Source organism: Echinops telfairi, unplaced genomic scaffold, assembly GCF_000313985.2.
Source record: "Echinops telfairi isolate 266 unplaced genomic scaffold, ASM31398v2 ScPeMD7_18;HRSCAF=68, whole genome shotgun sequence".
NCBI lineage: Eukaryota > Metazoa > Chordata > Mammalia > Afrosoricida > Tenrecidae > Echinops > Echinops telfairi.
In genome coordinates, this window is record NW_022103915.1 from 96,686,301 (window position 1) to 96,706,108 (window position 19,808).

At 46.6% G+C, this 19,808-nt stretch overlaps 1 protein-coding gene and 1 pseudogene across 1 annotated transcript in view; one reads left to right on the top strand and one right to left on the bottom strand.

Moving 5' to 3' along the window:
- Positions 1-1,476: 1,476 nt before the first annotated feature.
- Positions 1,477-19,808, bottom strand: part of FSIP1 (fibrous sheath interacting protein 1) — a 201,030-nt gene continuing 182,698 nt past the window's right edge. Inside the window, exons 10-11 of the mRNA XM_045287732.1 lie at positions 6,015-6,531; positions 1,477-1,833 (exon numbers count right to left, since the gene is read on the bottom strand). Of these exons, the coding sequence (XP_045143667.1) occupies positions 1,787-1,833; positions 6,015-6,531 (564 nt within the window). The 3' untranslated portion in view covers positions 1,477-1,786. The remainder of the gene's footprint in view (positions 1,834-6,014; positions 6,532-19,808) is intronic.
- The window catches only part of LOC115868719, an 82,194-nt pseudogene continuing 68,997 nt past the window's right edge, over positions 6,612-19,808 (top strand).

Genomic DNA, 19,808 nt, shown 5'->3' on the forward strand with positions numbered 1-19,808 from the left:
GTGGGTATGTCCCAAGCTCTTTCTGGAAGTGACCTTCCAATCAGGAATGCATTGAAAGAAAAGTTGTTAAAAATTAATACTGTATCACAGAGGTGATTGCTTTTACTTCCGACAAGAGTTTATTGACGGGGTTTCGGGGAGAGTTGGATTAAAGGGCAATAAAGCTTTGCTCCGATGGAAATCCACACCGAAGGAGGTGCCAGTGTTTCCTAAGTATCGAAGTAGCTCGTTGCCAGCTCTGAAATTCATTCAGAGGACACATCAACTCTTCCTCTTTGTCTTCAGTCTCTTAGTCGGGGAACGTAAAACATCTATATTTAATAAGAACACTGTCTCTTGGATTTTCTGTTGGACTTTTTTATTTTGAACCCAGGCATTTGTGTTCAATAATGCAATCCTCTTACCAACTCTGTTTAGAGTCACCTTGAGCTGACCCATTGTGAACTGGCAAGGCCTCTCTTAATGCCGAATTGACTACTTGGAGCACTCGCGATACTCTCACTCCCCCACAAACACCTGCAGAGCCATGGTGAAGCCGCAGAGTCCTCGCCCTTACAGTGGGAGCACAAATGCCTTCTCGTTGTTCCTCCATCAGCTGATTTTTCTCCCTCTCTGTGCCCTTTTCTCGTTAACCAGGAATCCATTTCAAAGCTGAGCTCCAGAGAGGCTGGTGGGCAGGCCCTGATTGCTCTGTTCTGCCCCCGCTCCAAATTCCTGCCCATTGCCCTCTGCCCTCAGACTCTTTCGAGCAGACCGAGTGTCAGTCTCGTGTCATTCCCTTGACTGTCGAAAGTCACAACTCTTCCACTTCTGCTGACCCTCCACAGCAAAACGCTGGCCATTACGACCGAGCTTTGGAGGTAGGAGCACACTGACACCCGCCTAGCCATTGCTGTTTGAAATGAGCCAACAGGAAGCTGAAGCAGAAGGGCGGGCAAATTAAATTGACCACGGATACCTCTGAAAATAGTGGCTATCAACTCCTTCATTCAAATGTCAAGGACATTTGATGTGAGCAGGCACTAATCTCACCCAATATCAGTAGATGAACGTGGGCCCACTGAAGCCGATACTGCGGCATAACTCTGATTTTCATTCAAGGCAGCACAACAGTCGGCTCTCTGGAAATATTCTTCTGAGTCCAGGTTACTGACTTATAAAATCCTTTTTCCTTAAATCGTACTGAAGAAACCATAACAAAAAAGTAGCTGATTTTTTTAAACTGTATTCTGAAAGGCTCAAACTCTGAAAGAAGATAAACTGGAAGGATTACACTAAATAATTCAATCTAGCACCTCCTTACGTACAGTTCTGCTAGCATTGCTCCACTGAGGGGAGGTTCTGCTCTCTGTGCACGCACTTACCAGACGCAGGAGAGAAGAAAAGGCGGAAAAGCAGGGCAAAACGAAACATAGGCTGCACACAATTGTCTGAACCACAATGAGGTTAAAAAGTATAAAATCAAATACAAAGCGATCACAATGCTTCAACTAGTTTTATAGTAAAATACGCAGATAGTAAAATATCCATTTCCTTCATGTATCCCCGATGTTATAAGATTAACAATAAGGAACTAAGTTTCTAAGAATTCCAATGAAGAAAAACCACTGTTGCCTTCAAAAATACCAAGGACTGTAATCCGCATGAGAATTCAAATGACGCAGTCATCACTGGAGGAATGGTCTTGAACAGTGCATTCACTGCAGTCAAAGGATTTAGGGAGAGAAAAGGTAATAACCCAATCCACCAACTTGCCCAAAAGTACCCCCAGCAAGTCTCTACTTAATTAAGATTCTTCACATTCTTCTGTCAGCTCTTCAGTCTCCTGTTCATCTGAACATAAAAACAATAACCAACATGATTAGACAACAAAAAATGGGTACGTCATTAAGAAAAATAGTTCAGCTTATAAAAACATTAGACCTTTTCATCTATGACAAGTAATCACACTCTCATTTCATATGGCTCTAGCAGCCACCTTCATCTGCACACAAGCTTGTAGGAAGCAGTGCAAAATAAGGCATTTGCCCTGGGAGATCTTACAATCAAGAAAGACATTTGGGGGGTTTGAAAGCCAAAATGGTGATAGGTTTAAAGGCAGAAGACGAAATGATTATTGCTTTTTACTATGACTCTAGGGAGTAAAGTGAAATGAAAAGTACATATTTTATTTAGGGTGGGAATATAACACTAACCAATGCGAAGCAGAAATATTTCCCTAACCTCCTAAAAAGGGTTCTCAGAAAAGCCCGCGTTGACAACAGAATGAGATAAAACAAGATGATAATGAAAATCAAGAGAAACGAGCCCTCAGCACACTGCTGGTCGGAATAGAAAAGGATGCCACCTTTTTGCAAAACAAACTAGCGGTTTCCCAAAAAATGGCTACAGACCCAGAGATCCGACTTCTGGACCCATACGTAAGAGAAATGAAAGCATGTGACCACACAAAAAACGTATGCACAGATTAAAAAAAAAAAAAGTGGAGGCAACTCAAGTGTTCATCAATTGATGAGTGTGGTAGTCACCTAATCTGGTGTCAATTTGAGGATTAAGAGTGTAGGGGTGGAGCCTAGCCTGTCAATCTGGAGATAGCCAATGAGACTTCTGTGTGGGCCTGGCCTTCTCCTGAGAATTCTGGGAAATCTGGTACTTCCTCCTTGGAGGTGGGAGACACTTCTGTCTCTGACACACCCTGGGAGACATAGCAGCTGACAAGACACTTGGACCCACCCTGATACAGAGACACCTGCCAGCGCTGAGATGTTTCCAATGCAGAGACCCCTGCCAGCGCTGAGATGTTTCCAATGCCACAGGATCCAAAGACGTTCTACCCACTGGCCTGTGATCTTCTACATTCGGCATCATTGCATGTGTTTTGTGAGTCTGAAGAGGACTTTATAGATTGGTATCAGGCATATTGGCTAATATCGGACTTATGGACTTGATCTGGACTGGACTGGGATGTTTTCTCAATGTTCAGTTGCTCTTGTATATAAATCTCTTTCTTATACACATGAATGTCTCCATGGATTTGTTTCTCTAGTCTACCCAGACTAACACATTACATTTAATGAGGTCTCATTCAGAGGTCTCAATAAGATGTGTGAAGAACTGACGCATGCTCTCGCATAGGTAACTTTGAAAACATGTTAAGGAGTCACAGAAGGCCACATAGTGTATGAGTGGCTCAGCCCAGGGAAAGCAAGTTTTCTTTAAGACGCAAAGAAAGGAGCGTACAATGTATTGTGATGGATGCACGACTCTGAATGTGACTTAAAGAAAAAACACGGGGTTGTATGGTCTTAGAGAACAGAGGGCCCCTCAAAAGACATGCCCGAATCCTAATGCCTAGAATCTGTGGATTTTACCTTATTGGGGAAAAGGTTCTTGGCATATATTATTATAGATCTTGAGATGAAGAAGTCATTCTAGTTGATTTAAGTAGGCCCTAAAGGCCCAATGACAGCCGGCCTTTAAGAGATGAAGGCAGAGGCATAGTTGAGACACACACCCAAAAGAGAAGGCAACAGGCAGACAGATGGAGACCGAGTTTTCTTGGATGTGGGGCATTGAGTGCCAAAGCCGGGACAACTCTGAATATGTTGGGAGGTTTGGGTCCAGCACAGCAACATTTGTGAGCTGGTGCAGAACAGGGACACGTTGTGTTTTGTTGGACATCAGGTCGCTGTGAGTCTAAGCCCACTCCAGGACACGTGGCAACAACAATGGCTTTCATTTCAGGGTATTATAAACAACCCTGTAGGACTCGCTGCTACATGTGCTATAGAAGATTTTAACAGTTTTGTTCTTGTGGCGACTTTGCTTCCCTTGAATTAGGGTAGGTCTGTACTCTTTGACTATGTGACTGACTGTACATCCCTTTTTGGCCCCACCCTATTTGTTTGATTCGTATTATTAGATTTCCCTTTTTCTTATATGAATTTCTAGGATAGCTAAGCTTATGATTTGTGGGAAATGATTTGTGGGAAAAGGATTTGTGGGAAAAGGAGATTTGTGGGAAAAGGAGATGATTTGTGGGAAAAGGAGAATGTTATATGTGCATAAGGAGACCTGCTGGTGCTGTGGCTGCTAACTACAAGATCAGTGGTTCAAACCCATTAGCTGCTCCACAGGAGAAAGATGAGGCTGTCTGTTCCCATGATGATTTATAGTAGAAACCCTATATTGGGGCATTATGAGTTGGAATCAACTCTGTGGCCGGGGTGCTTGGTTTGACTCTACATGCATACATCCTTTGTTGTTGTTGTTGTTTTGATTGCCTACAAAGCAATGCAGCATAAGAAAACTGACAAAATATTACACAAACTAAATTCTCTTGTTTCTGATATGCCAGTGTATTCAGCATCTCCAAGATAAAGTGTGACCAGACAACACTTATTCCCCTCCCTCCTCACACTTCCTTCAGGTGGAGTTTACAATGGAGAAACATCCCTGACCTCATTCCACCTCATTCAACTCTCCACTGGAGGAAGAACCAGTTAGCTGACTGGTGGATTTAGGAGTAGGATCTGGGCATGCTCAGTTCAGTCCCTTCCTCCTCAGGAGCCAGTCTCCCTGCAGGTAGGATGCATTCTTCGCTCCTCACACTGTAGATTTCACATGGACAGGTCTCCACAGGAAAAGCCTAGTTTTTCACCTTGGCTAGGTGCCCTGGTTTCCTAGTGGCTATGCACTCACTGGGTTGCTAACTGCAAGGCTGGAAGTTCTAAACTGTTCCGTGGGAGAAAGACGGGACTTTCTACTACCATGAAGAGTTACAGTCTCAGAAACTCACAGAGCCCAGTAGGGTCACCATGAGTCAGCACCAACTCCAGGGCAGTGAGAGACTGGGTCGGTAAGGTTATTTGGGGGGACACAGCCGGGGGAGCTTCATTTGACGGCACTCTCCGATGACTTCTCCCATGCTCTACACTTCATCAGTGATCAAGCTAACTTCCTTCCTCTCCGTTTGTCAGACTCCATCTCCCTCTCATTGGGGAGGAGAGGGATGCTATTCCTCCTAAAGCCCGAACCGTTAAAAAGTGGTCAACGTGGTGGCATAAGTTACCACACACTCCTGTCACCCCAGAGCAGAAACAGAAAGTAGTGGGACCAAGTCTCAAGTCTGGAAATCAGTCAAAGAAGTACGGCATCTAACCAAACACGGAATCAGGAAAAAGCCAACTGTCAACAATCTGAAATGTTTTCTTTCTCCCTGAAAGGTTCTTCTCCTTCCTCACCAATGCAGGCCGAGTGGGACCTGAGGCCATGCCAAGGCACGGACTGCCTTCCTCTTTGGCTCAGGGAGACATAGCTCGTGGCTGTTCATAGCTACCTGGAAGCTTTCTGAAGAACTGACGAGGCCCAATCCTCCCTGGGGTGTGGGGGGGGGGGGGGGTCAGGGAAGGGGAAATCAGCAAACAGCTTCCAAATTGTGGTCACCCTGAACTTCCTGACATGAATGAGTGTGATTGAACGAGACAGCAGGCCTCTCAGGGCCACACGAGAAGAGCGTGGGTGAGTTTCTGAAGTGAGCTGAGACAAGAAGTCTGCATACAGGAACTGATATACCCCCAATTATACATGGCATCTTGGAAATGTATTCTGATGTCTGGAAGCTGAATGCTAAGCAAATATATTCAAATTCCCCATCTCCGTTCAGACTAGTAAGTTCTCTTTTCCTTTGAAATCAGCATTGTTTTCTAGATGAGAGAATGAATTACTATCAGGAATAATGTGTTTATACGAGTGCTAATCTCAGCTTTGTTCTCACAAGAACATGGATCAATATGGTCTTCTGTGCACATGCGTATTGGCACCACCTGGTGACTCACAGTGTACCTGAAGACTTCAAATAGTTCATTGGAAAATTCCGTTATCTTTTCATTCCACTTTTTTACGAATTATCTGAAGTCCCTATACCCTACCCTAAGGTACTATAGAGTATAGTATCTTTATATTGAGATACTCCGTAAGAATTAAACACCAATATAGGTATTCTCCAACCTCACCTGTTTGGGGTTTCACTGGAGAGCTGAGAGTCAAGTGTTGATCTTCTGACAAAAGGTTCCCATGGGTGGCACACAGTGGCCCATCCAGGAAAGAGGGCCTTTTCAGTCTCCCAATGCCAAGAGCTTTTGACATAAAGTAATCTTTTCTGTCACTCATCACTTCGCCTATGGCAAATGGGAGGCGGTTCATAATCTCTGCTTCATCGACAAGCGCGTCTGCCATGTAATGGCTAGCCAAGGCTTTGGTAAGATAGTAGCCTCTGGGTGTTCCACACCCTACCTCCTCAAGGGCTGTTGCATCTTCTCCCTCGGTCTTGTTGGAGTCTGGAGTTGCTGGTCCATTCCGTGACTCACAGATGACCGAGTCAGGAAGCTGGGGGACCTCCGATGCCGTCTCCCCCAAGTCTCTGTTCTCACTTTCTGAAGAGGGTAGTCGAAGCAGGGGTTTTTGTTGGAGCATGCACCCATCCAGAAGAGACTTTAACTCGTCCTCAGAGAGAAGTGATGTTGACTGTAACTGATGAAACAAACCGAAAGTGTTATAGTCAATCAACTGAATAAACAACCTTATTGATTTTGTTTTATAAGCCTTCGATCATGCAGCATAAGCAAGAGGGCCAGGGACCCTCTGACACAAAACATCCAAAAGAGAAAACCATTCCTTGTACCATATCCAAAAGGCAGGGTAAATGCACAGCAGCCCTGCAAAATGAGTTTAGGCTCAATGACACCCATGCAAATCCAGAGACAAGTCCCACAGCATCGGTGGGAGAGAAACAGTGCACAAGTTAATCTCAATGCATGGAAGAGAAGTCACTTGCACTGAAATGAAGATGCTAGAAAGTGACCTTTGTTTTTAAAAGCCTTGGGACATCAAGCAGGGAAATGGGAATGTCCTTTTGGATAAGTAACCAAGAATCTTGTCAGAAGAGCCCATAGGCGTTTCTCTGTCCACACCCATTCCTCAATTTCCTGATGCCATGCAAACAGGGTAGGCCACCCCTGCCTCTGTCCGTCCACAACTTGCAGTGGACAATACTGCTGAAGATGGAAAAGGAAGGGTGGAGGGTGGTGTATCCTGAGATGTGTAATCGCTCCAAAGCTACAGGTTTAGGCAGAGGCCAGGGGCATTCCAGGAGCAGTGCATTCTGGGAGGAAGATTGGATCACACATGTTTCATTCCGTCTTGTGTTAGTGATCAGGGTGGGTCATTCTCCCAGCAGTCTTCTTAAATAGATAAAACAAATGAAGCCAAAGTGCTGACCTATGTTCTGCACAAACTCAACTGAGCGGCATGCCATTTAAATTGCAACAATCTCAGAAAGGTATGGAATTAAAATATAAATACATACATTGGGAAAAAAGTCTCTCCTTGATCAAGCTGTTCCAGATTTACATAGAAACATATAAACCTTCTTTGCAGAGAATTATCTAGAAATAAGAAATCCCCCTAAGAAAAGTTAATCATGAATATCACTCACAATTTCTATGTCAGCGAAGTAAAAAGGTATGTGTTTACATATATTGTCCCACTTTGAAGGTATACAGTAAAAAAAATTACTAAATGCTCTATATAATGAAATTACTGGAAACACTAGGGATATATGCACTCATAATAACCAACCATTTGAGATCAAAAGGGCAGCATTTGTCCAAGAACAAAGCTCAGAAGGCAGGAAGGGCAGAGACAGGAGGAGGGATGGAAACAGGAAACAAGGCAGGGAGGAAGGAGGAGTGAAGCTTCACTGTGGGGATTGCCATTAACATGTGAAACAAGGTGTGCACGCATTATTGAGTGCAACACTGACTAGCCCGGTAAACCTTCAATCAACTCACAATAATTTTTTTTTTTTTTACTTAAAACAGTGGGATTTTATTCTCTCGTGATTTGGGGGCCTGGAAATCCAAACTCAAGGGGTTGTAGGCCCACGCACCCTCTGAGTGCTCCAGGAAGACTCCTTCTGGGTTTCGTGTTGTTTAATTGAGTGTCTGCTGTCCTTGGCATTCGTTGGCCATGGCGGCATGACTCCAACGTCTGCCTCGCTCTTCCCACAGCTACCCTTTCTTTTTACAGGGGGTACCCCCCCAAAAAAAAACGGAATTTCTTTTTAAAGCTCTGTATTTAAGCTTTTTTCACGCAAAAAAACTTATCACCTTCAAAGTACTCTCCATGGCACTTAACACATTTGTCAAATCTGCAATTCTATTCATGGAAACATTTTCAAACTCATCTGTTTGGATGGATGACAGCACCTCCCTCATTTTTTTCTTTTGAAGAAGCAGAAGAAATCGCAGTACATCGTCAAATCCTGTCCTTTCATGTTCCTCTAGAGCAGGGGTTCTCAACCTTCCTAATGCCGTGACCCTTTGATACAGTTCCTCATGTGGTGGTGACCCCAAACCATAACATTATTTTCGTTGCTACTTCATAACTGTCATTTTGCTACTGTTATGAATTGTCATGTAAATATCTGATATGCAGGATGTATGTCCATTGTTATAAATTAAACATACTTAAACATAATTAAAGCATAGTGATTAATCTCAAAACAATATGTAATTATATATTGTGAAATAATTATGTTTTCCGATGGTCTTAGGCAACCTCTGTGAAAGGGTCGTTTGCCCCCCCAAGGGGTCGCGACCCACAGGTTGAGAACCACTGCTCTAGATCTTGAATGCTATCCCTGATCTAGGCTGCAGACTGGGATGTGAGGGGGCTCTGGAAAGCCATAAAGCCCTGTGGCCAACTTTTCATGCCTATCCTCAACACCCTTCAAACAAGGAGAATGTGAGTGAGGCCTTATGTAGGCCAAGTTCAAGTTCCCTGGATTCTCAAAGATCCACACTTCCAAGAAGTAGGGTTTTACCAAGCTTCACACTGATGAGTTTGATGACATGGTGGCTGAGAAGCACCTCATACCAGATGGTTGTGGAATCAAATACATCCCCCATCATGGCCTCTTGGATAAGTGGTGGGCTCTGCGTTCCTGGCGGCCTTGCTAGCCCTATGCCCTGCCTGACCTGTTCCACCCATAAACTGAATTCCCAAAACAAGTTATACTAAAAGGATGCCATGGGGTATGACTTGTCTCTGCTGTGAACAATATTTACATAGTTTAGATCATAAGGTCACTGCAGATGACTGAGAAACAAATTTTGTGATTTAGTTACTTTAGAAAAATGAGGGGAGGCAGAAAATGATTTGATTTACAAAATTAAATCCAAAGCTACCATAACAAGAAGTCAATACATACTTCTAAACGCATCACGTCAGGAAGCAAGCTATTAGGAAACAATACAGAGATAACCAGTAAGCGAAAGATTGCTAAAGTAATGGATACTGCTTGGCTCTGGAAAGTAAAACTAAGAGGTGGAGAGGTTTGAGGGAAGAGGCTGTTGTATATATATATATATATTTTTTTTAATACAACTTTTTCTTTAGTTACTGTGACAAAATTTAAGTATGTTTAAAATAAAATATAAAAGTTATTTTAAGTGTACTCCACTTTAATACAAATGAATATAAAAATTTTAATTTTTTTAAGTATTAAAATTTTTTTAAGTTACCAATTTATAAGTTCTTTGGGAATCAGAAGCTAATCTGTTTCAGGAAGCCTACCAATTATCATTAGAATTGGAAGAGGAGACAGGCTTCTTCAAGAAGAAATATAAAATATCACAAATATAAAATAGACACACAATTGAATATCTTTTTCCAGAATGTGAAAAAGCTCACAATAACATACTAGAACTCTTGTGATTCAAGTTCATCTCTTATAAAATGTGTTTAGGTCATTTATCAGAATTGCTTACTTACATAGAAATATTTTCTGGCCACAACCTGGCTTCGTCTCCTCACTCCATTAGGATAAGTTATTTGCAAATGCTACACTGGACCCAATTGAGCTCTATCACAAACATCCTGTACTAGCGTTGATCAAGTTAAGGGGCCATCATTCATATTGAATTCATAATGAATTCATCAAATTGTTCTGGAAACTTCTGAGCTAAAGAACTCCCTAACTCAAACACTCACTGGGTCAGCACAGGCAAGCACTCCTCTGTTCGAGTGCTTTACCTCAAGAGGTTCATCTCCTACGCCGGTTTTAATTTTCCACTATTTCATAAGCTAGTAATTATTCATCCTAGTCCAGCTAGAGCCCAATTTATTTTCCCTCCTTATGTGAAAGCCCTTCTCTTCCCATCTTCACTTAGCAAGTGGCCCTTTTATGGGTTGCATTTTTCTTTTCTTAAGCTAACTAGACGCCCCTGTCATCGTTTAGGCTCCGAGAGGACCAGATTCACTCACCAGAGAGTCCACTGGTGGTGTGTTTCTCGTGCTGCCCCTTGCGGTGGCCACCGGCTTGCTGGGGCAGATGTACAGAATAAAGACAGTTACATGTGCTGAGCACCTACTGTTGGCCAAACACAAGTCCACATATGTTTCATGCAGGTGTCCCTTCATCTTCGCAACAAACTTGAGGGTCGGTACGATAGTTATTGCCATTTCACAGCTATGGATTTAAAAAAAAATCAAGGCACTGTGAAATTAAGTTATCTGCCCAAGGTCACACGGCTAGTGAGTGGTGGGCCAGGGAGGGTGGCTCCGGAGGCCTTAGGCTGCCTACTTCTCACTGCCGATGCATTCTCTTCCTCTGCCACTCTCCAACGATCCTTTTCCCAACTGATGCTACTCTTCTGTCCATTTTCTTAAATAGAAAATCTTTTTCCTACAATGTATTTCGATTAATTTTAGACAAGTTTCCAGTGTCCTTTCTTTCCACCCATTTCAGGGGAAAAGGCAGTCCCAGCTTCATCCCAAGTGTCCAGTGTCTGCTCCTCCAGCCAGATAAACGTCTGTTTGGTTTGAGTGCTAAATCGGGCGAGAAGTACAACTTGGAATTGCTGGAGACGGAGCACAGGCTGCGGATTACCTCACTCCCAGTCCTGCCTCCCCTCCTCGCCTGTAGAACTGGACTTTCCCTGGCCATAAAAAGCTCCAGTTATTTGGGCAGTGGACTGATGACAGGACAATCAGGACTGTGTCTCTGGTGCCAATTATCAGAAAGCTGTACCAGGATGTGCCAGCAGAGGCAATCTTATCCTTTGATGTTAGTTTATATCAGGTTGTTTTTTGTTTGTTTGTTTTTCTCCCAACTAAGTTCAGGAAGACTTACTCTCAGAGGCCAATATCATTATCTCAAATGAGAAAGGGTGGAAAACCAGAGTGCCCTAGATGATTCATGATAGGGATACGAATGTCAACAATGTTCGATGACATCAAGTTCAAAATAAGCCACTAGAAAACATTTCACCCTTTGCTTAATTACCAAGATATGAGTTTACAACTCTACATGGCAACCACTGCTGCCGAGAGCTTGGCAGAAGCTTCTTTCACTCAAGGTTTTTGGCCAAGAGGAGCAGTGGCCCTTATCTCCAAAGCAAAAGAGGGTGCTGGGGGCAGTTTCCATGGGATCTTATGATCTATAGGTCATCTCATAGAGGCCGACCGGCAGTAAGGAAGTATGGCTGAGTCTTCAGAGGTCTGGAGCTAGCGAGCTACCCTGAGCAAAAGTCACATGCTCCATCACTCTCTTCCTGAGGACCTGTGGTCTCTCAACTCATTAGTTACCCAATCAAGTCCTCTCTCAGCTAAGCAGCTGGATTTGATCTCTAATGGCGTCCGCTGTCTCAAAACCTCAGCTTCTCTTTGTGGCAGGAAGGGTCTCTGTTCTCCCTGACCTGAAGAGTCCAGTACCCACCCAAACGGACTCTGGTCTCTGTGCCCTTTTCCAAAAAAATAACAAACCTAAAAACCATGAGATCTGAGAGCTGGTGTCACTTCAGTGTTCCCATCAGTGGCACGGTGATCCAGAGAAGGAATGGGCTTCACTTCCTTCCCCTCCGGCCTCCTTCTCCCTCTTCCCTCTCTCACATGCAGGCTACCCCAATTATGTAAAGAGCAGCCTGGTGGGTCCATTGACTTCAGGAGGCCACACTAGGGACAAAGGGTCTTGGAGGCCAGGGCAGATGTGCACAATTTTTAACCAGAATAATCAGAGGCTGTGTGGCCAGCAGAGAATCAGAACAGTAGCCAAAAGGGAAGCAAAGGTCATTGCCAGAGAAATGATGTGAAACATTAGGATTGAGGCAAGGCTATAAACAAGACAGTGAGTCATCCCCCAAGTCAGAAGCAGTCAGCTGGTCAAGGAGCGCGGCCTTGGACACTGTGGTGGTAGTGGAAGCCCGTTTTTATGTGGGGCCTGGCTCACCAAGGTAACCTAGCAGAACAACACAACACCCTGGTCCAGAGCACCGATCTTCCCCGACCAGCTGGGTGAGGCAGGCCCTGGAAGGGTTGGCCTGATGGATGTGTGTGAAAGAAAGACTGTTCGGTCGCTGAGCCATTTGTGGCGGTGGTTCTTCTTTGACGGTCCAAGTGGGCGGGGCTAGTCTCCATGGCGCCAGGAGCCCTGGCTCTCTGCTTCTAGCTTGCAGAGAGACAGCTCAGGTAGAGCAGGATCCCAGGGGACAGGAGGTAGGAGTCTCAATCCCTACAGTTTGAAAAGGGGTCAGACTTTAGGTGGTGACATTATCAGAGGGCACAGATGTGGTCAGAGGAGAGTTAACCGAATTTCCTAGCAGGCTTCTAGCAGGGTAACTAGAGAAAAGAGACTCTGATTTGGGTTTTGTTTTTCATTGTGAGAAAATATATGTATGTGAGCAGGGAGGGTGGCCAGCAGTTTCTCTTTCTGAGCAGGAGAGACAGCAAGTCCGCTTGGTCAGAGTTGCTGTGTTGTGAGCAAGTCACCGCTTCCTTTCCCTGGAGCCATGCTTGGGGGCCAGCTCTGAAGTGGGAAGGAGTCCGGGCACTGCCCCAGATCTACTCAGCGAGTGAGGTTGGGCCAGGAGATGGCTGGAGATACAGCGTTCTAACACACACAAGAAACCTAGCAGGGGCTCCCCACCTGGTAGTTCACAGGAGCTGGACCCCTCAGGAGGTATATTCAGGGATCTAACATCACTTTTAAGGAGTCCTGGGTGGCACCATTGGATGAGCACTGGACAGCTAACTAAAAGGCTGGCAGTTCAAACCCACCAGCTCCTTCTCAAGAGAAAGATGAGGTTATCTTTCCCCCCTAAATAAAGATTTCTAGCTTCAGAAAGCCTATATGGGGACACTTTGAGTTGGCATTGACTTGGCATCCATGGGTAGGTGGGTGATGTCACTTTTGGAGCCCTGCTGATTATTCAATGAACTGCTAACCACAAGGCTAGAGGTTCAAAGCCACCAGCCCCTTCAAGGGAGAAAGCTGAGGCCATCTGTAGAAATGTTGAGCTTTGGAAACCTTATACAGTGAACCCTCGCCACTTCGCGCTTCGACTTCCGCGGCTTCACTCTATCGCGGTTTTTGCGTAACAGCGCATGCTCTGTCATTACTGCCACTGATTGGCTCATATTGTACACGCTTGATGCCATAAATAATATAATAAATAATAAATGATAATTGTAATGTCCAAAATGTTTTACTGTATTTTCCTTTTCGTTTAATAAATTGGGTAATACGAGTGTAATGGTGACTAAAGGGTGTTTTTTCATGTCCTCTATGCTCTAACTACGAAAATATTTGATTTACAAATAAGGAATCCTACTTCGCGGAATTTCATTTATCACGGTAGGGTCTAGAACCGATTAACCGCGATAAACGAGGGTTCACTGTATAGGGACACTATGAGTCAGAATTGACTCGGGGTTGGAGAATGACACTTTGAGAGCCACTACAATCCCCACTCCTAAACAAGACCCTGGAAGTCGGAGCCCAGTAGCCAGGGGCATTGTTCGTATGAGTAGAGGTCCTCCTCACTGCCGTCAGTCCGGAGAGGTCTCTTTTCACTCTTCAGAGACCGGCTCGGCTGGATAAGGCCAGAAGTCATGCGGGCCGTCGGCTCTTTCAAGGCCTGGTCGAGAGTTCAGGCCATGCGTCTCCCTGTTGTTTTCGCAGGCCAGCTGGGAGATAAGTCAAAGTGAAGACAAAAGCCTAAGGACCCTGGAGCTCTTTAAACACTTCCCCGGACCCTAGCAGGACCTCACAATCAGAGGACATGACCTCTTGGCATGAAAAGCAGCTCACGGTTACAGCACTATCTGGACCCACCGCCAAATCGGGGAGACCTCTTAGCGAGACCCTAAACACTTCCTAGAGAACCCTCCGGGTGATGCCCGGCTCAGGGAAGTAGACGAGGAAGCACCATGCTTCTTTGCCTGGTCCAGAACTTTCCTAGCAGTGCAAACAAGCCCAGAGGCGGGCTGCGCAGACCCGTGCCCGGAGTCCTCACGCTTCAGCAATGCATCTGCCATCAGGCTGAGCAGCTTGGGCCTGGATCTGGGTATGGACACCAATGCCACTGCCACGGTCCCTCGTCTCACCCACAGGCCCTTTATGCACCTTTTGCCTCTTAGCTGAGGGGTGAGCTGCTAAAAGGCTCCGCTGATGGCCAGCTGACCACGCCCTTCTAAGCTGTACAAAACAGAGATAGAGGAGGGTGGGGTAGGGAGGGGGCAGCAAGCTTGGACCTCGGAGAGCCAGTAAATCAATGCCCCTCCCTTTCTAACCACAGGTGGGCTCCCTTAAAGTACAGTCTGCCACAAAACCTCTCTCTGAAGTTGCCCCACAAAATCAAGCAACCCACTACGCATGTTAGCGAGCAGTGGCCAGACCGAAAACACGAATCTAACCCCTTTTTTGGGGGGTCTCACTCCCCTTTCCCCTGCTTCTGGTCCCGAGAGTACTATCCCGACCGTTTGCACTCACTGTCATGCAGTGGATTGCAAATCACGGTGACCCAGCAGACAGAGGTGACCTGCCCCTGCGGGTTTCTCGGGCTGTAAATATTTACAGGAGCAGAAAGCCTCAGCTTTCTCCCACAGAGTGGCGGGTGGGTTTGTACTGCTGACCTTTTGGTGAGAAGCACAGCTCCTAACTTGCCTCAAGCCCGTGCTCTGCTGAGACGTTCCCAAGAAGCAGCAGCTTCCAGCTCCTGGCTGGACTCCAGGAGGAGCAGGTGGAGCTGCCCCTGGTGGGCCTGAGAACACAGGGCCAGGAGCTCCACCCCAGCCCTGCAAACTGGCCAGCAAGGCTCTCGGCTGGCCTGCAGAGCTAGGGAGGCGAAGAAGAGATGCTTCGGGGTTGCTGGGCCTAGCATGAGTGGCGGAGTCATGTGCAAATGAGCAGGATGGAAGGAGACACCCCAAGAGCCTGGGAGGCAGCAGAGGTGAAGGGAAAATACGAATGGTGGCAGGGAGAGGAAGCCGGCTTGAGTTGGCTCGTGTGGCTAGAGAAACTGAAGAGAGTTACAAGTCCAAGGGCCACTGTGAAGACAGCGGGCCTGCTTCCACTCTGACAGGGTGGTTAGTGCACGGAGCCAGGCCGCAGGCCTTACAGGAGTGGAGCAGGGACATCCTCGAACATATGCTCGCCCATGTGAAGGACGGGGAAGCCAGAGAAGCATGCGAGGGGGCTTCAAAACGTCGGTGGAAAGATGGGATTAAAAGACAACAGAATTTGTCCCCGGGCTGTTCATTCTGCGACATCTCTCATGTGTCTCTCCAGCACCTTCTCTCCGAGTTCTGCTCCTTCCTCATTTACCCTCCAGCCAGTGACGGTCCCCAAATCAGCAGCCGGGGGGGCTTAAACGCTCCCATTTTAAAAGAACAGGAACCCCGAAATGGAGAGAGAGGAAACCCCCTTAGCAACAGGACAGAGTAGAAGTCAGACATGTCGACACTCGCTCCCAGCGCGACCACTCCCCGGCTGTCGGATGTTGGGCAGATGACCGGACCCCCTCCCTCAGCGTCCGGGGTTTCTAGTCTGTAAAACAAGTCAGCAACTAGCTGACTCGGAACAGCTAGCAATCTGCAGGCAGCAGAGGAAGCTTGCTAACCCCAAGCACGATACAGAGGAGGTAGGCGTTCAGGTAACGTCAGGCCAAGCCACCCACAGCAACGTCACACTTCAGCTTGAGACGCCGAGAGCAGCAGTGAAGGATCAAATGGGCGAGGCGGAGGGCGAGCGGGATAACTCAGAAAGTTCTCAGCCGAAGTCTGCCCGTTCCAACTTCAATTGGCCCTTTCCCTTGAGGGGCTCTCGGGATATCAGGAACAGGTTCGCAGATACATCTCACACCTGGCACGGTGTGCTGTGAAGGATACACACACGGGGCTCCCTTCTACCAGGCACACAGAGACCAAGATGGAAGGTGACGCTCTACCATCCCCATTGGAAGGGGAGGACATGACCTCATCTTTAGTCCGCTGGGTGGTCCAAAATGGCTAACACACTCAGCTAACCCAAACAAGTCAACCCAGGGCCCCTCCGAAGAAAGGGCTGGCGGCCCACTTCCAAAAAGTCGGCACTGGAAGGCGTGTGGAGCACAGTTCGGTTCTGAGGCACATGGAATCCTGGTGGTAACTGGCATTCTCCCGGCCAGGGGCTGGTCTCTAAATGTTCATGGTAATTAATGTCAGTACTCAAGGTGAGCCTTAGGAAACACCGGGGGTCGGCGAAATGGATCCTCGCGCATGCAGACACCCTGGGCAGTCCTTCCCAAGTCTTCCCTCCTCCCTCTGTCCTCTTCCTTTGCCCCAGTGAGCAACCGTCCCGTCCGCCTAAGCACACCCTCCTCAAGCAACCCTGTTCAAATGTCCCCTCACCCCCGTGTCCAAACTTAGCCTATCCTGAGCCACTTCTCCTCAGTCCTCACGCCTGAAATGAAACAACTTGGGCCATGGATAACCACCCACCCCAGACCCCAGAAGGGAACAAACTAGCACCTGACAGGAGCCTCTCTCTGTGAGGCAAAATGACTTCAGCCAGAGGTGAGTCTGGGGGTGTGTATGCCCACCCCATGGCTGGAGGGGAGGAGGTCGTTTGAGAGTACTATATAACTTTCAGCACTCCTCCAGGCCACCCATGATAGGAGTTGGGCCTCGCCTCGTCCCACAAATGGTCCATCCTGTCAAGTCTCATCAGATCTTACTATCCTCTTGTGGCTGAATCTAGTGCCATGGCGTTAAATCCACGTTTGACTGTTCATCAAGGAGTGGTTTATCTGGTCCCAAGCGGGCGACCTTATAGCATCTCCCAGGGCTCAGCAAGTGCTCCTGAAGCTTTGTTCTGTCTAGACATGTATCTGAAATGTCCAATTACCTATGTACACTGTGTGCAGTGCACAAAGGCCGGCGGGGTTACACAAACATACCGCTCGCTATCAATATTGCTGCTCGGTGAACTGTCCTCTTACATTTGCCAATCAAACGTGAAATCACGCTCCTGCTGAGAATAAAGACCATGTGTTGTGAACAACACACTCCGTGTTTTTCTGGGACCCAAGCTGTAGGAGTTAGAGTCTCCAGAACTCAAACAGACCAACAGAAGAAACATTGCATGAGCTGGATCCAAATTCAGAAGGATCTAAATAGTTTGATGCCTGTGTTGCCTTGACCCTTCCACAGCCACTTTTGGCATCAAGTTTTTTTATACCGGGTATTTTCTGAGACGGGAGGCAGGCTGAACTCAGTGGGGTTGGGGGTGGTTGTTTCTGATGTAAAGTGGATTTTGATAACCATTATGTGGGGCATACATGCCCCAAGTAGACTCTAGTGGTAGGATTGGTGGCATGAGGCCCCTTTGATCAAATTCATACAATTACATGTGACCCCGCCAGGCAGCAAAATAGACTACAGCTGGAATAGTCATTTCCTGAGAAATTTGGAGATGTTGAAAATGTTGGTGGGGGGTATATGTCCCACAGGTCACAAGAGGGTTAAATGATGCTTTTACTTAGCCCTTTCACACAGTGAAAGAGGCTATGAGAGAGATGATTCTTGTCACTACCCTCCCTTTCCATCCAAATGTCCAGACCAACTCTGGTTATTAGTCAGTTGATAGCCTTCAAGTATCCACCAGGTTCCAGGAGTGTTTAAAAATATTCCATTTAATTCTACCTAGTCGATGGCAAGAATTGGAAAACCATTTGCTCTGTTGAGCAGATTGGAAAAAACAAGGCTCAAGGAAATTAAATATCTTGATACCACATGCAGTACTAATAGAGTGTCAGACCAGGAAATGACGTATGGCTCTTTCATATTGCTCCCACTGCCATTGAGTCCACGCGGACTCACAGCAGGCCCCTGTGGGTTTCCGAGACGGTACTTGTGGACAGGAGTAGAAAGCCCAGTCTTTCTCCCATATTTCTAAATGCCCTCAAATAGGTGTTGAACGAGTTGATTATGGTTCATTTTCCAGAAAGGGAATCCTTGTGGCAGCCTGGTACCATGATGAGGCCATTGCACACCCCATTTTAAGGCTGAAAAGCTCATTCGGCCAAGCAGGTTTTCACTCCATAAACTGGATCCGAGTGTGAACAAGAGGCCCTCCCCAGGGGCTGGCAAACATTCTCTGCAAAACCTCCAACTTGGTACCCTACAGCTTGGGGAGAGGGGCCAACCTACCCCACCCATACAGAAGCAAACCAAGACGGAAAAAAAGAGAGAGAGAGGGACTAGACCCCACACTGCCACACCAAGCCCTGAGGATGATGCCTCTGCACGGAGCTGCTGAGGAACAGAGAAGACTGTAGGGCCGACAACAGCTGGAGACATGACATCCCCTCGCTGAAGCATACTGCATCAGAGGGCAATCCTGGGGACACACAGCATGGAGTGAGTCCAGTCTGACCACCCCCCACAATGGGGTGAACCAAGATGGGAACATAGCAGATCAGCAATGGTAGCAAACCAAAGCCACAAACCCCCTCAGGATCCCCCAAAATAGACTTCAGGCTAGCAGAGGCAGTTCTGGGAACTTCTCATAAAGGTCAGCAGACAGACCTGAAATTATGTATGGCTTTTCCTTTTTGTGTTGTTGTTATTGCTGTTGGTTTTTTGTTTGGGGGTAGCAAGTTTCTTTTCTTTCTTTTCTCTTTTTATTCAGTATTATGTTTTGTCTCTGTTATTGTTGCTTTGCCTGCCAATGTAAGACAGGCCTGGGAAGTAAGCCGAGGAGAAAGCAATGGGACCAAAGGTTTCAGAGGGACCTCTGGGGAGAGGAGCTGGGGGGGGGGGGGGGAGCAAACAACACCATAGACAGGGAAACAATTAGGGAATTAAAAGCAACAGTGAGGAGGATGCAGAGACCCTGGTAGTGTTGGAGCAACAGCAATCTGAGAGGAATTATTAAGAGGCAGAAGAAGGGTGAGTGTGATGGTGGGGCAGCAAGAAAATAAAAGGAAACAGAGGAAGAGCTAGGAAGCAAAGCTTGGATAGAGGTATAAACATAGGTGTGCACTTATGTAAACATATTACTTAATAAAAATAGCGATATTAGCCAATGTACATACATTCATATGCCAGTACATTGAGGAAGTGGACGGACTTTGGGCCTCTGTTTGAGCCCTTCTTCAAGGTAGGAACACTTTGTTCTAACAACCTGGCATTCTGTGACGCTCACCCTCCCAACACAATCACGGAAGACAAAATGGGTCCATAAGGTAGAATTGGGATCATGATAGTGGGTGAGGAGGAAGCATTTAGGAACTAGAGGAAAGTTGTATGTTTCATCGTTGCTAAACTGCACCCTGACTGGCTTGTCTCCTCCCCGCGATCCTTCCATAAGGGGATGTCCAGTTGCCTACAGATGGGCTTTGGGTCCCCAGTCCACACTCCCCCTCATTCACAATGATATGATTTTTTGTTCTTTGATGCCTGATAACTGATCCCTTCGGCACCTCGTG